The sequence below is a fragment of the Pongo abelii genome, chromosome 20 (assembly GCF_028885655.2).
Source record: "Pongo abelii isolate AG06213 chromosome 20, NHGRI_mPonAbe1-v2.0_pri, whole genome shotgun sequence".
Classification (NCBI taxonomy): Eukaryota; Metazoa; Chordata; class Mammalia; order Primates; family Hominidae; genus Pongo; species Pongo abelii.
The window spans coordinates 65,221,221-65,237,960 of NC_072005.2; the positions used below are offsets into that span (position 1 = coordinate 65,221,221).

At 47.8% G+C, this 16,740-nt stretch overlaps 1 protein-coding gene across 2 annotated transcripts; it reads right to left on the reverse strand.

Moving 5' to 3' along the window:
- Nucleotides 1-8,276: 8,276 nt before the first annotated feature.
- ZNF132 (zinc finger protein 132) lies at nucleotides 8,277-15,708 on the reverse strand. Of its 2 annotated transcripts, XM_054539229.2 has the most exons (4): nucleotides 15,626-15,708; nucleotides 15,254-15,502; nucleotides 12,544-12,712; nucleotides 8,277-10,726 (listed from the first exon to the last, which is right to left on the reverse strand). In XM_054539229.2, the coding sequence occupies exons 2-4, from the start codon at nucleotides 15,314-15,316 to the stop codon at nucleotides 8,838-8,840; spliced, it is 2,121 nt and encodes a 706-aa protein (XP_054395204.1). In that variant the 5' UTR covers nucleotides 15,317-15,502; nucleotides 15,626-15,708; the 3' UTR covers nucleotides 8,277-8,837. The 2 variants fall into 2 exon arrangements, with proteins under 2 accessions (XP_054395204.1, XP_009231546.1); XM_009233271.3 differs by having other exon boundaries at nucleotides 15,254-15,655.
- Nucleotides 15,709-16,740: the final 1,032 nt, after the last annotated feature.

Consider the following 16,740-nt stretch of genomic DNA (forward strand, 5'->3'; position numbering starts at 1 on the left):
ACAAAAAAAAAGGAAAAGGAAAAGCACATGTTGGGAGAAAATATTTGCTAAATATATTCGACATCTTTTATCTCAAATATATAAATAACACTTACAACTCGATTATAAGTTAATAATCATCGGAAGTTAAAAATGGGCACAAGATCTGAACAAACATGCTTTGAAAGAAGATATATGGTTATCAAATACACACTTGAAAAGTTGTTCAACATCACTAGTCATTCAGGAAATGCAAATTTAAACTATGATGAGATACAACTACACATTTATTAGAATAGTTAAAATGAAAAAGAGAAACATACAAATATATGGCAAGAATGTGGAGCAACTAGAACTCTCAGTGAGTTCTAATATAAGTGTTATAAATTTTTTTGAAAACAGTTTTGACAGTTCTTAAAATGTTAAACATAAAAGCTGAGTATGGTGGAGTGTACCTGTAGTCCCAGCTGCATTGGGCGGGAGGATCTTTTGAGCCCAGGAGTCCAAGTCCAGCCTGGGCAACATAGCCAGACCCTGTCTCAAAACAAAAACAAAAACAAAACAAAACAATTAAACATACACTTACCATATACCCCCAAAATTCCACTTCTAAGTATCTACCCGAGAATTCACAGGATATATCCACACAAGGACTTGTACATAAATGTTTATAGCAGCTTCATTTGAGATAGTCAAAAGTTAGAAACAATTTGGCCAGGCACTGTGGCTCATGGCTGTAATCCCACCACTTTGGGAGGCCGAGGTGGGTGGATCACGAGGTCAGGAGTTTGAAACCAGCATTGCCAATGTGATGAAACCTGTCTCTACTAAAAATACAAAAAAGACAGCCAGGCGTTGTGGTGTGCACCTGTAGTCCCAGCTACTCAGGAGGCTGAGGCAGGGGAATTGCTTGAACCCGGGAGGTGGAGCTTACCGCGAGCTGAGATTGCGCCACTGCACTCCAGCCTGGGCGACAGAGCCAGACTCCATCTCAAAAAAAAAAAAAAAAAAAAAAGATGGGTCTTGCTCTATTGCCCAGGCTGGTCTTAAACTCCTGGTCTCAAGTGATCCTCCTGCCTTGGCCTACCAAAGTGCTGGGATTACAGGCGTGAGCCATCATGCCCGACTGAACCTCTTTTCTTTATAAACTATCTAGACTTAGATTTTTCCTTCCTTCCTTCCTTCCTTCTTTCCTTCTTTTTTTTTTTTTGAGACAGAATTCTGCTCTTGTGGCCCGGGCTGGAGTGCATTGCCATGATCTTGGCTCACTGCAACCTCTGCCTGCTGGGTTCAAGCAACTCTCCTACCTCAGCCTCCCGAGTAATTGGGATTACAGCCGCCACCACCACACTTGGCTAATTTTTTGTATTTTTAGTAGAAACGCTGTTTCACCATGTTGGCCAGGCTGGTCTTGAACTCCCAACCTCAGGTGATCTGCCTGCCTGGGCCTCCCAAAGTGCTGGGATTACAGGCATGAGCCACCGTGCCCAGGCTGAGATATTTCTTCATAGTAACACAAAAATGGCCTAATACAAAGGTCACATAGTGGGTAGGATTTAGTAAGAAAGAGAGCTGGAATTTCAAGGCAGGTGAACTGGGTCTAATGTTTCCACTGCTTTACTCACCTCTCCCTACCTCTAGATTTCCACCCTCCCATGTTGAAATCTCTTGGTTATAAATTTTCACCTGAGCTTCTTTCTGGGATCACCTTCTTGAATCACAGTGGTGTCTATTTTCATATCCATTGAGGGTATAGTGATTCCTTGAGGGTTACAAGGTCTGCAGATCGATGAGTTCTTGGCATTTTGGAGAGGCCAGAGACTGGTAGCTCTGAGTCATTAGTTGTCAGGCCATGCCTCCCCATCACACAATCGAAGCTTGGCTGACTGAGTGCCAGAAGAAGGCTGGGGCTATGGGTAGAGGATCTGGGTTTCACAAGAGGTGAGTCTGGAAATGTCAAAATTGGGGTCCAAGGTGAGAGGATGGCGTGGTAGGACAACATTGTCTGCCATCTGGGTATAATGGCTGAAGCTCTGGTTAGTGGGTGTGGCCTAAGGGGAATGTAGTGATTCCCACTGTAGGTGTAAAGGGCTTCATATTGAGGGAGAGTTTTCTGTGTTGTCAGAAATTCTGGTGGACACTGTGAGACAGATTTCATGGATTTATAGATGAGACAGCTGAAGCTTGGGAGTCTGTGCCCCAGATCACACAATTTATTAGCAGTAGGAGTCAAAGTTGAGCCAAGCCAGAGAAGGTTACTGAGTGTTTTGGCACTCTTGGCCTTAATCTGCTACTCTTCAGATTTCACAGCCCCCATGTTCCAGATAGTTCACTCAAAGCTGGGGAGTTGGAGATGAGGGAATCAACAGATGCTGACACTAGCATGAAGGAGAGGTATAGCTGATCTGGAGGTATGATTGGGAGAGGTTGAGAAGCCTTTCAAGGGTGTCCCTGATGTGGGAGGGCACAAGCAAAGGCCCAGGGGCAAGGAACTGCCTAGTAGATTCCAGAAGAAAACTACCATTGCATACAGCAGAGTGTACAATAATAGGGTAGTCAGTACACTGCATCAAGGGGCTGAAGGCAACTGCCTTTTGGTTTGAGCATAGTCTGAAAGCAGTGGAGCCGCTGAATCCCACAAAAGCTGGTAACCTGGACAGCTCAAAGGTCAGAGCCATCAGGACTTTGCCTGGAATATTCTGGCATTATTGGCAAACATCTCTCTTCTCCTAACAGGTTGGCTGCTGTATACTAAGACCCAGTCGGAGATCAGAAGGAAGGTTCAGTAGAAACACATAGGACTCTACTCATGTATTAGGAACCTTTTTTTTTCCTTTTTTATTTTTATTTTATTATTATTTTTTTTGAGACGGAGTTTCACTCTTGTTGCCCAGGCTGGAGTGCAATGGCGCGATCTCAGCTCACTGCAACCTCTGCCTCCCAGGCTCAAGCAATTCTCCTGCCTCCTGAGTAGCTCGGATTACAGGCATGCGCCACCATGCCTGACTTTTTTCTTTCTTTCTTTCTTTCTTTTTTTTAAAGTAGAGATGGGATTTCTCCATGTTGGTCAGGCTGGCCTCAAACTCCCAACCTCAGGTGATCCGCCTGCAATGGCCTCCCAAAGTGCTGGGATTACATGAGTGAGCTACCGCGCCCAGCCTTTTTTTTCCTGTTTTAGAGACAAGGTCTCATTCTGTTGCCCAGGCTGGAGTGCAGTGGTGCAAACATAGCTCACTGCAGTCTTGAACTCCTGGGATCCAGTGATCCTCCTGCCTCAAGTAGCTGGAAACAGGCATGCCATGATCATGCCCAGCACCATCTTATGAGATCTAATCTTGGCCACTCACACAGAGGATTGCGCTCTGATGATGTGTCTACCCTAACTTTATTTGCTTAGACGGCTGAGCCCCATATGGCTCAGCTAACCTTTAATTCTGATCCCACATGCGTCTTCCATATTGGAGACATTACACCCAGAAGGCAGGCCTGAGTAGGGTAGGGATCCCCCAGACACCTCACTGTGCTGGGAAGTATTTGAGAAGACCTGCTGTAAACTTTGCTGATGGCAAAACTGTTGTGGCTTCTGCTCACAATGTGGTTATCATTGTCCATCCCCTCAGGGGCTTCCAGGAGACGTGGCAGCTGCAGTGGCCTCTGATCCATCATACAGTATGGATGGACACCACAGGCCAAAGATTCTCATGTCAGAGGATTTCTGGTCTTTTCTCCCCTAGGCCTCAGGAGGACCCAGGGAAATATCTAAAGCCAACCTATAGTTTTGGTGAACTGAGTTTGCATTGAAATGTTTTTGGAAATGATTTTCAACATTTATAAAATCACATGCCACATAAAAATGTGAATATTTGGCTCTTCTTGGAAAACCAGGAGATATGGGAAATCTCTACTGACTCCACCATATCGTCTCCCCACCCCTTAAGAGGGACAGACCTGCTTGGTGGCCACAACAAGTGGAATTATGAAGGCCACGGCCATATGACTCTCAAGAAACCCTGGCTACTCACATAAGCCACTCCAGACCATGATTTCCGTCTTCTCTGTCTTGAGGTGCCTACCTGTTCAGTGATGGCCATGAGATGAACAGCCCAGGGAGTCCACAGGAAATCCACAAAACATTTGAATTTCAGTTATGAGTGACACATAGGTCTGCATGTCCTGAGAAGTTCTATACACCCTCATCTCACTTGGCCATAGTCATTGGAAGTTTCTGATGTGCCTTTAGAACAGACATGTCGCCTCTTGTCTACCAGTCTTCTCCACACCTAGAGTTTTTGTACCATTGATAGTTTCCACATAGCCCTGGCAGGTCTGAACCAGTTATACCTGCCTACCGAGTTCTATATTTCATGAGTCATGAGCCATGGGCAGGTACTGGGGGATATAACTAGTAAAGTGGGACATGCACTGGGAACAGAGGACCAAGCTTTTGCTGTGGAGGTTCTCAAAGAAACTACCCCATTCTTCAGAGCTAGCTCTGGGCCCACAGGTGACCCTTGGTGTCCAGATCACAAGATTCAGTCCAAGCCTGTCAGTCTTTCACAGGAGGCCTTAGGGCAACAAGGCAAATTCAACCAAAACTGGACTGAGCACTCTTCCTGCCCATGTGGCTGTTTGAGACACTCAGTGCTCCCCTAAAAAAGCTGTTCTTTTTATATTAGGATGAATTGTTTCAAACCACCTCACCACCTCTGACGCAAGTGGCTAAACATTAAGGCCTTTATTATCTCAGAGAGAGACAGGCAGATCCAGGACTGGGTGATTGAGACTAAACAAATCATTCCTAAGTGTCACATGTAGATGCAAACAATGTCCACGAAGAGAAACCTTTTTTTTTTTTTTTTTTTTTAATTTTAGACAGAGTCTCACACTGTCGCCCAGGCTGGAATGCAGTGGTGCAATCTCGGCTCACTGCACACCCTGCCTCCCAGATTCACACCATTCTCCTGCCTCAGCCTCCCAAGTAGCTGGGACCACAGGCACCCACCACCACACCTGGCTAATTTTCTGTATTTTTAGTAGAGGCGGGATTTCACCATGTTAGCCAGGATGGTCTCGATCTCCTGACCTCATGATCTGCCTGCCTCAGCTTCCCAAAGTGCTGGGATTATAGGCGTGAGCCACTGTGCCCGGCCAAGAAAACTTTTCTGGAAAGCTCCAGAAGACACCAGCTCAGATCTTAGCAAGAATTGTGATACCAAAATCTACAGCCATCAGTGAGAAAGAAAATGAGGGTACTCAAAGGCTCAGACTATATGTAATTCTCTCTAGAGAATGGAAAAGGGAGTATAGTCTGCTTTCCCTTAGCACAGTGAGGGAGACTGATACACATCATGAGATCTTGCCAGGTGGCAGAGAGGGGACAGTATGGCAGGCAGCTTTGGACATGGCTTCCAATGATCTCTGCCCTCTGGTATTCATGCTCTTGTGTAATGCTCTCCCCTTGACTGTGGGCTGGACCAAGTGACTTGCTTCTAACAAAATATAGCAAAGATGATGGGATCTCACTTCTGTTATTAGGTTACAAATGACTGACTTGTTGGTATTCTCCATTGCATGATCAGCTTGCAAGCTTTGATTGACAAGCTGCCATTTTGGAGAGGCCCATGTGTCAGAGAACTGGAGGAGGTCTCAGACCAACAGACAGGCCCTCAGTCCAGCAGCCCACAAAAAACTGAATGCTGCCAATTACGTGAGTTTGCTTGGAAGCAGAGCCTTCCCCAGTCAAGCCTTCAGATGACCACACCCCCAGCTGATATCTTGATGTTAGCCTTGTGAGAAACTCTGAAGAAGAGTCAGCTAGCTGCACCAAAGTTCCTGACCTATAGAGACTGTGAAATAGTGACTATTGTTTTAAGCCACTAGGTTTTGAGTAATTTGTTATACAGCAATAGGTAACTAATACAGATGGCTTCTGCAATAGCAGTAATACAGTGCCGCCTAAGATTCTGGGAGCTGTGGCTTTCCCACATTTGTTGCCCATAACTCTCTTGTGAATTCTCTGGTGATTTTTCTTAAAAGGGGGTGTCTATAGTTGAAGGCTTTCCCATTTTCACTGCACTTGTAATGCCTTTTTCCCATAGGTACTTTATATTGCTTTCTCACATAGGAGAGGTGACTGAAGACCATCCCACATACCTTACATGCAGGGGTTTTCTCTACTGTGAATTTTTTGGTTATAGATAAGAATTGATTTTTCTTGAGGGTCTTTCTTCATACCAAGTATTTAAAGATCTCTCTTCAGTGTGGGTTCTTAGGTGGTTGAAGAGGGCAAAAGTCTTCATGTCTTCCCATAGCCACTGCTCTTGAAGGGCTTCTCCCTAACATGGCCTGCCTGATGTTATCTGATGTTAGAGCTGTGTGGCAGCATCTTCTCACTCAGCTCTTCTTCATGGCTTCCCTATGCCATGAGTACTCTGGTGATGGAGAAAGGAAGGCCTTTCCACATTCTCTTTTGAGCTTCTCATTATTGTGGTGCTCCAGTGCCAGAAGGGGGTAGTTACCCTGGAAAGCCTTCACAAATGCTTGGCCCTCGAGTCCTCTCACTTATGAATTCTGCTGTGCATGAACTGAAAAGTGCTCTTACTGTGAGCCATAGTCACATCTGAAAAGGTGGTCTTCACCATAAATGGTCTATTGTTGGTGAAGGTTTGATCCACTCCCCTGTGTGGGGTTTCTACCTGGAGTACACTGCCTAACATTCAGCCAGGAGTACAATCTTTGGCAGGGCAAGGATGCCATGGTCAGGGTGAGGAACGACCAGTCATGGAGTACTGGTCCTGTCACATATCCCACTGCTGAGCCTGTTAGGTGACATTCACATAGACAGGGAGAACAGAGAGGGATCTGGGACAGATGTGGAAGCAGCAGTGGCTACTGAAACTGCTGTTCAGTGATGTGAGCCCAGGCCACTCTTCTTTTTTAGAGATGGGGCCTTGCTATGTTGCCCAGGATGGACTCAACCTCCTGGGCTCAAGAGATCCTCCTGCCTCAGACTCTCAAGCAGCTAGGACTATAGGTGTGCACCACTGCACCTGGCCAGGCCTCTCCTTTATGGGGACTCCCGTTCACATCCCAGCCAATGCTCTCATGAGTACTTCCTTGTATGGGGGAGGTCAAAAAGACAGCAACAGCTCACATGTGATGATGCTGAAATTACATGGTAAATAAGCTTTTTAAAATAGGTGCCGGCCAGGTGCAGCAGCTCATGCATGTAACCCCAGCACTTTGGGAGGCCAAGGCAGGCAGATCAGGAGGTCAGGAGATCGAGACCATCCTGGCTAACACGGTGAAAACCCGTCTATACTAAAAATACAAAAAAATTAGCCGGGTGTGGTGGCGGGTGCCTGCAGTACCAGCTACTCAGGAGGCTGAGGCAGGAGAATGGCGTGAGCCATTTAGGAGGTGGAGCTTGCCATGAGCCAAAATTGCGCCACTGCACTCCAGCCTGGGTGACAGAGCAACACTCTGTATCAAAAAAAAAAAAAAGGTGCCAAACACCATATTCTACAAGGTTCCGGATCTCTACCTCCTTCTAAAATACCAGCTCTGTCAACTGTGTTAAATGCCCCCATCTGCCTGTGCGCACTCTGTTGGCCAGCAAGACTGTGAAGGCATGAAGTGTGTGTTAGTGACCAGAAACCCTGGCCAGACTACAAAAACCACTTTCCTGGACGTCAGGCTATTGCTTCTCTCAGCTCCCAGTTCCTACCTGGGGAGTGACGGATGCCAAGATACAGTTTGAGAGAGGTGAAGTGAATGTACATGACATTGCATTTATCTGCTTTAACTGTGGCAAGAACTTTAACATGGCAAATACAAAGGTCTGCAGCTCTGGAGTTGTTCTGCACACCCTCACCCTGCACAGTCCCAGTTGATGGGGAACTATGGCTATTCCTTTGTGCATGATGGCATGTGCCCTAGTTCACCAGTCTACCCAAATCCCTGGTTATTACCTCACATCCAGGGTTTCTCTATGCACATAGAGTCCTCCATGGACTCCTCTAGGTCTTTGCCTTGGTGACCCTGTGACTATTTTAGTGTTGTAGACGAATTTATTTTTCCTCTGGGTAAGCTCTGGGCCCTACGGTAACTGAAACATAGGCCACTATGTTCAATCCAGAGCCTTTCAGTCTTTCCCAGTCTTTTACATAGCAATGCAAAGTAGGCTACAACAGGACAGAGCAACTACCCACTCTTCTACTGTGCCCTTAGGCAGATTTTGTGCCCCCAAAAGGCACTCCCCACTCTATCCACCCCAACAGAACCCCTAAGATTAAAGGTGACCTGATCAATAAGGTCTTTATTATCACCAGTTAGTGCAGGCAAGGTAGGTGATTCCAGTGGAGGGTGATTTGTGGTCTCAATGGACACATCTTAGGGGTTAAACACAGACTTGACCACATCCACAAGGAATGTGCATCTTCCTGAGCTCAAATTAGATTTCCCTCAAGGCCCCTCAACCAGCATCGGTTCAGTTCACTGCCTAACCCTCTCAGAGGCAATGGGAATTAAACCATTCCATTGAGCTGAGGACAGTCCTGAATCCCTAGAGGACACAGGAAGGAAGGCTCAGGGTACAGTTTTCCCCATGCATGAGGACAGGACTGCTGCAAACCTTTTGGATCCAGGCAAGATGGAAAGTGACTATGGCTTTTGCCTTATGCTGCATGGGTGAGATGGCCCTGCAAAGGTTCCTGGGCTGGTCAGAAACAGAGTAGCTTCTGAAGGCTTTTCCACATTAGCAGTACATGTAGGTAATTTTTCTGGTATGGGGATTCTGCTGCATGAAGTTTGACTTGGCTGAAGATTTTCTCACAAAGACCACTTCCATAAGGCTCTACTCAGGTATGAATCTTTTTATGCTGTGCAAGGTTACAAAGATGGCTGAAGAGTTTCCCACACTGGCTACACTCATAAGTCCTTTCTCTGGTGTGAACTTTCTGGTGCCGAACAAGTGTAGATCTTTCACTAAAGGCTTTTCCACACTGGATGCACTCATAGGGCCTTTCTTGTGTGTGAACTCTCTGATGACGAACCAGGTGGGAGTTACTGCTAAAGGCTCTCCCACATTCACTGCATTCATAAGGCCTTTCTCCAGTGTGAACTCTCCAGTGACAAATAAGACTAGATTTTCGGCTAAAGAATTTCCCACATTCACTGCATTTATAAGGCTTTTCTCCAGTATGAACTTTCTGATGCTTAATGAGAATGGAGTTTTGGCTAAAGAATTTCCCACATTCATTGCACTCATAAGGCCTTTCTTTTGTGTGAACTCTCCAGTGTTCAATGAGAGTGGAGCTGTGAGCAAAGGCTTTCCCACACTCACTACACTCATAAGGCTTTTCTCCAGTGTGAATTCTCCAGTGCTGAATCAGGCTGGAGCTGCGGCTGAAGGATTTCCTACATTCGCTGCACTCATAAGGCCTTTGCCCAGTATGTACTTTCTGGTGCTGGATGAGGGTGGAGCTATTACCGAAGGCTTTACCACAATCACTGCATTCAAAAGGCCGTTCTCCAGTGTGAACTTTCTGATGTCGAAGGAGATGGGAGCTTTGGCTGAAGTCTCTTCCACATTCACTGCACTCAAAAGGCCGTTCTCCAGTGTGAACTTTCTGGTGCTGAGCAAGGTTGGAGTTATTGTTAAAAGCTCTTCCACACTCACTGCATTCATACGGTCTTTCTCCAGTGTGAACTCTCCAGTGCTGAATGAGAGCAGAGCTTCGGCTGAAGGATTTACCACATTGACTGCACCCATAAGGTCTTACCTGTGTGTGAACTTTCTGATGCCGAAGGAAATTGGAGCTTTGGCTGAAGGCTCTTCCACATTTCAGGCACTCAAAAGGCCTTTCTCCAGTGTGAACTTTCTCATGCCGAATGAGGTGTGATCTGTTACTGAATGCTTTCCCACATTCACTGCACTCATAAGGTCTTTCTCCTGAGTGAATTCTCTGATGATGAACAAATGTGAGTTTGTGGTTGAAGGTCTTCCCACATGCAATGCACTCATAATATTTTACTTCAGTGTGAAATTTCTGGTGCTTCCTCAGCTTAGATGAGTGACTAAAGGCCTTCCCACACTCCTTACACACATGGGGTATTTCCCCAGTGTGAAATTTTTGATTACCAAGGATTGATTTCTCCTCTAAGAAATTTCCATCTGTTGGGCATGTAAATGGTATCTCTTCAGAGTGAGTTCTCAGATGGTTGAGGAGAGTGGAGCTCTTCAGGAAGGCTTTTCCACAGTTGCTGCACTCGAAGAGTTTCTGTGTGGTACAGACTTCTGGAAGCTGCCCAAGATTGGAATATGGCTTCTGCCCGCTGTCAACAGCTTGAAGCTGGAGGAGGTCACAGCTGCCCAGGATGACCTTCCCACCTTCCCTGCAAGTGAAGGGGTTCTCTGACAGGTGGACTTTAGAGCTCTTCAAAAGTGCGTCCCTGTCCTTGTACCATCTAAAGGGCTTCCCTCCACTATGCTCCTTCTGGTGCTGGTGAAGGTTTGCATTCAACCAAAAGTCTCTCCCACATGCTCCACATGTGTAGGGTTTCTCCTCAGAGTGTGTTCCCTGATGCTCAGCCAGGTGCAAAATGTCTTTCAAGAATGGCCCACACATGTCACAGGAGTTAGCTTTCTTGGTGGAAGGATCTGCATTAGGGATCCTGACCTGTAACACTTCTACAGAAACATTCTGCTTGGGATGGGCCTCCTCACCCTCTACTCCATGCCAACAACCTGAAAGTAGAGAAATGCCAGTTAACTAAGTATTCCACTTGGTGGGAATGGATGACTTCATTAGAAATGTTACCCAGGAATTCACACCCAAGAAGAGGTCCCAGGGATTGCCGACAGGCCAACAGGGCCATCATCAGGGTGAAGAAGGGCCCATTACTATTGGCAGGATAGGGACCAGCCAAGCAACAGAATAAGAGAGACCTCACCAGGGGCAAGGACACATAAATGGGTCAAAGGACTTAAATAGACATTTCTCTAAAAGAAGATATATACACAAATGGCCAATAAGCATATGAAAAGAAGTTCAGCATCCTTAATCATGAGGAGTATGCAAGCCAAAACCACAATGAGATACCACTTCACATCCACTAGCATAGCTATAATAAAAAAAAAAAATGACAACAAATGAAGTAGAAAAACTGGAGCACTTATACACTGCAGACAGGGATGTAAAATGGTGCAGCCAATTTGGAAAACAGTTTGGCAAGTCTGCTCCTACAGAGCTACACAAGAGAACTAAAAACATCCACACAAAAATGTGTACAAGACTGTTCATAGCAGAATTTTTTAAAATTTTAGATGGGGTCTTGCTATGTTGCCCACGTTGGTCTCAAATTCCTAGGCTTAAGTGATCCTCCTGCCTCAGCCTCCTGAGTTAGCCGGATTATAGGCACCTCGCCCAGCTTCTATAGCAGCATTTTTTTCTAACACCTAAAAAATGGAAACAAGTCAAATGCTCATCAACTGACAAATGGATAAACAAACTGTAGTCTTTCTATACACTGGAGTATTTGGCTATAAAAAAGAATGAAATACTGATACATGCTACAACATTGATAAACTTCAAAAACATGCTAAGAGAAAGCCAGTCACAGAAAAACACACAGTATTCTATAAAATGTCTAGGAAACATAAATCTAAATAGTCAGAAAGTAGATTAGTGGTTGCCTAGGACCGGGGGGGAAAGGATAAGGGAAGATGGGGAGTGACAGCTAATGGGACTGCTAATGGGACCTACAGTTTCTCTTTAGGTGATGAAAATATGCCAAAATTACATTATAGCAATGATTATACCATGTGAAAACATAGAAATCACTAAACTGTGTACTTTAAAAGATGAATTGTATGGTTTATCTTAATAAAGCTGTTTTTAAAAAATATCTCATTGGGTGCTGGGCGTGGTGGCTCACGCCTGTAATCCCAGCACTTTGGGAGGCTGAGGTGGGTGGATCACGAGGTCAGGAGATTGAGACCATCCTGGCTAACACAGTGAAACCCCATCTCTACTGAAAATACAAAAAAATTAGCCGGGTGTGGTGGCAGGCACCTGTAGTCCCAGCTACTCGGGAGGCTGAGGCAGGAGAATGGCGTGAACCTGGGAGGCAGAGCTTGCAGTGAGCCAAGATCGCGCCACTGCACTCCAGCCTGGGAGACAGAGCGAGACTCCATCTCAAAAAAAAAAAAAAAAAAAAAATCTCATTGGGGAAAGAGACAGAATCTGGGCATGGCCTCATACTGGGTAACCCGACCAGGGATTGGTGAAGCTCAGTGGGATCTGTTAGGTAGACTCGAGGTGTCTGATCCCCAACCTTTGCCTCCACAGGGATCCTGGGCAACAGCTATTAGGAAAGCTCATGAGGCTGCTCAGAGAGAGACGGGGAAGTACACACAGCAGAATCTCAGCACCCCAGCACCTACAACAGGAAACCTGAGAAGGAAGCAGTACCCATGATCTGGCTTTGGGATGAACAGAGTTTTCTATGGGGAAAAGACACAAGGCGTAAGGTGGTCATCACCATGCTGAGACAGGGCATTACCAAGTGAGGTCACAAGCTCAAGGTTTTCCAGCATCACTCTGTGGTACAGGTGCCTCTGGGCTGCATCAAGGAGCTCCCACTCCTCCTGGGAGAAATATACAGCCACATCTTCAAAGGTTACCAGGCTCTTCAATGTCGGGACAGCTGAGCCACAGGGCCAACAGGTATGCTGACAAAGAAACAAACAATTGGTCAAATGGAAATATGCAGGACCTTGCTGTGTGACTCAGAATCCTGATACATCTACCACTAACATCTCTTTTTCTTATGATCCTCTCAGTCCATCCACTACTCACCCATCCACAGCTTATCTTCTTCCTCAGGGCCCCTACCTAACATGCCCTGGAATTAATGGTGCCCCTCTCTCCTAGTATTCCCACTGGTCACTGTATCCAGGCCAACCCAACCTAGAGGAACAACAGGCAGGTGGGCAGATGGATGCTGCCTCCTCCCTCCTGCTGGCCACTTTTCTTTGTGTCTTCTGGCTCATACCTCCCAAACATAAGAAAATTTGGGCTTCCCTTTCTTAAGCCTCTTGTACCAGGGCCATGGGCCCAATGGTTCACATTCCCTCACCTTTACATGTCACTCCTCAGACCATACGGTGCTTATATTTCCACCCCCTCCCTGTTCACACTGTAGGCATTCTCCCTAGCATCTCACCATGCACATGGCATACCTGACAGATGCAACCAGGATCCATTCCTGGACCAAGCCAGCTACAGAGCTCCAAAAACCCCACTGCCAGAGGCAGTCATAGCCCCTCAAGTCAATGCCTCCCCTGCCTGCCCTGTTCCTTCAACCATCAGCTGCCCAGAACCATAAGCAGATCTCAAATATCTTTTCCCTCTTATATCTTTGCCTTTGTATGTGTTGTCTCCTCCCAGTCATAGCTGTCCTTGCTCTTCCTAACACTCAAATCCAAGACCCACTGGCCCCCACCTTAGCTTGGGGACTCAGCTTAGGCTGACCCTTTCTGATCTTGCCACTCCACCAACCTGACAAAAACCCCAGGACCCTACTTAAGAAGAGATAACATGCCCTGACCACAAGAAGGATGGCCGCAACAATGTAGTGAGCCGTAGAGAGGTAAATCAACCTAAACCAAAGCCTGACTCTCATCCTACTTTTGCTGCTATGCTTCACTGTTGTCCTAGACCTACTCTCTGCTCAGGAGGCTCAGCCACTATCTTCAACCCAACCCACAACTGCATGCAGTGTCCACACACAAGCATCCATCCCTTGAATGTTTCCAGCCTAAACCCGACATAATTTCATAATCACATGTTTAGTGGTCTACTTGGCACCTCAATTTGGTAGTGTCTGGGACATCTCAAATACAACATGGCCAAAATCCAACTCTTTATCTTCCCCCTGAAATCTACTCCTCCCACCAACTTCCACATCTGAAAGATCTAAGGTCAATTTTTTTTTTTTTTTTTTTTTTTTTTTTGAGACAGAGTCTCGCTCTGTCACCCAGGCTGGAGTGCAGTGGCGCGATCTTGGCTCACTGCAAGCTCCGCCTCCCGGGTTCAAGCCATTCTCCTGCCTCAGCCTCCCGAGTAGCTGGGACTACAGTCACCCACCACCACGTCTGACTAATTTTTTGTATTTTTAGTAGGGATGGGGTTTCACCGTGTTAGCCAGGATGGTCTCAATCTCCTGACCTAGTGATCCACCTGCCTCGGCCTCCCAAAGTGCTGGGATTACAGGCGTGAGCCACCACGCCTGGCAATTTTTTTTTTTTAAGAGTCTCGCTCTGTCACTCAGGCTGGAGCGCAGTGGCACGATCTCAGCTCAATGCAACCTCCATCTCCCAGATTCAAACGATTCTTTTGTCTCAGTCTCCCAAGTTGCTGGGATTACAGGTGCACACTACCATGCCCTGGCTAATTTTTCTGTATTTTTAGTAGAGATGGGGTTTTGCCACGTTGGCCAGGCTGGTCTTGAACTCCTGACCTCAAGTGATCCGGCCATCTCGGCCTCCCAAAGTGCTGGGATTACAGGTGTGAGCCACTGCACTCAGCCTTAGGTCAATCTTAACATTTCACTTTCTTTCACTGTCCCACATCAGGTAATCCATGGTGGGCAGATTCAGAAGCCAACCATCTGTCCTACCTCCACAGGCACCCCTCTGTCCAGCTACCCAAAGCATACATCTGGACCACGTCTGTCAGCTCCTCACTGGCCTTCCTGCTCCACCATCACCATCCCTCCAGTCTGATGACCACGAGGCATCCATAGGGAGTCTGTTAAGACTGGAGTCAGAGCACCTACTTCCTCTGCTCCAAACCCTCCATGGCTCCCACCACCATCAGAATAGAGGTCCAGCTCCTCAGGCTGCCATTCCAGGCCTAACTCTTGGTTTCCCTGCTCTGTTTCCACCATACTAAATGGAGACCTAAATGGAGTACCCAGAATGCTTCCATTTCATCACCACTAAGCAAGGTACACATGCTGGTCACTGTGCCTGGGACAGCCTTCCAGATGTCATTCCACAGGATTCCAGAAATGGGAATCCCTCGATATAACCCCTGGCCTGGATTCAGGATGGTAAGGGTAAGTGACTCCCAGGGCAGGGCCCAAGACCCACGTGTGAGGACAGGACACGATCAAGAGTCCCAGGACACCAACATCCCCTCTATCTGAGCTTCAGGATCCTGAGGGCCAGAATCCCAGCGGGTGAGTGCCTGGGGCACACTCCACTCACCTGCGCCGGGCCCATCAGCGACGCTGGCAACCCCATTGGAACCTGTGGGCTGGGCAGGGCCATAACAGGAGGCGCCAGGGCTAGCCCTGCCGCTGGGCCGAACCCTCACACTTCCGCTGGGTGACGGTCGCACTCAGGACCTGTCTTCCCGAATGCAAAATGCGCGCAAAGCCTCCGGGCACCGCAGGGACGAAGGCTGGGTATGGAGACCCTGCAGACGCGTGGCGCTGGCTCCACTTTCGGGAACACCTTGGGTCATAAAAGCAGAGTAATTAGCCGGGGACTATGGTGCGTGTGAAGGCGCGGTGACGGTCCCTGAACCCACTCCCATGCCCTAGTCTGGCTCCAGAAGCCTGCTGTAGCCCAACCCACCAGCCGCAAAATGAGGACCACAATGGCGGCACCGGAAGTCCCGCCTCTCAATGACAGCTCGGACTTGCCGCTGGTCCGAGCTTTCATTGGCTCAAGGATCCCCGCCGTCTATGACGCTATTTCCCTATGTCCGTCCCGCTACCGCTAGGTCGTTGCCCAGGTGATTGAGGAATGGCGTTTATTGCGTCCCCGCTCACGCAACGCAAACTACATTATCCAGAAGGACCCTCGCGGTGCCTTAGGGCTGGCCATTGGCAGCCCGGGAGACGGGCACTTCCGGGCCAATCACAGCCTGGAAGCAGGACTTCTGCGGTCCTCCTCGGACCATCACTTTGTCATTTCTCGATTTTGTCTTTTTTTGAAGGGACCGCGTTGTCAGGCGAGGGACGGAATCTTGGAGGCTCCCTGGGCCCAGTGAAACAGGAGCGAGAAAGGCACGAGAGTCGGGGAAGTTCCGCCTTCGTGACATACAAGCGCCCCCACCGCGGCGAATATCGCCCCCGAGCCCCAGTGTTCGCCCCCCGCCTTAGATGAAGCCGGCCCAGTGGGACACTCAGGTTGCACCGCGCGGAGGTGTCTGGGGCTCCCGGGAGTCGTGGCCCTTGGCGTTGTGTCGGCTTTATGGAGCGCGAGGCCGAGGCCAAGAAAAGCTACGCGTTGGGAGGTCTTGACCCAGCGTGCCCCCGGCTGTAGGCATGGACCGTGCGCCAAAGGTCTCCTGGCACCCACTCCGCTGGACTCAGCACCATTGTCCTAAGTCTCCCATTGAGAAGTATCTGCCCCAGGTCCTCTGGGGGCCCCACTGAATAGTGTGGAGCGTTCACAGGTTGGGGGTCACCATTTCAGAAATCAGTTTGTTGAGATGTGGAGGGTACAGGAGGAGGGATCTGCATATGCGAAGACTTGGACTTGACACTGACCTAAGCGTTCAGGAAGGCTCTCGTGCCCCCTTGGCAGCGAGTGGAGAGCGTAAAAGGAGTCCTGCCTCTCCTGGCACACTGAGGGCGCCTGGGAGTCATGAAAGGTGTTGAACAGAAAAGGGATGGACATGACCTGAGTTAGAATTTGGAAAGTATTTCAGTGGCTGCTGAATGAACACACTACTGTAGAAGGTG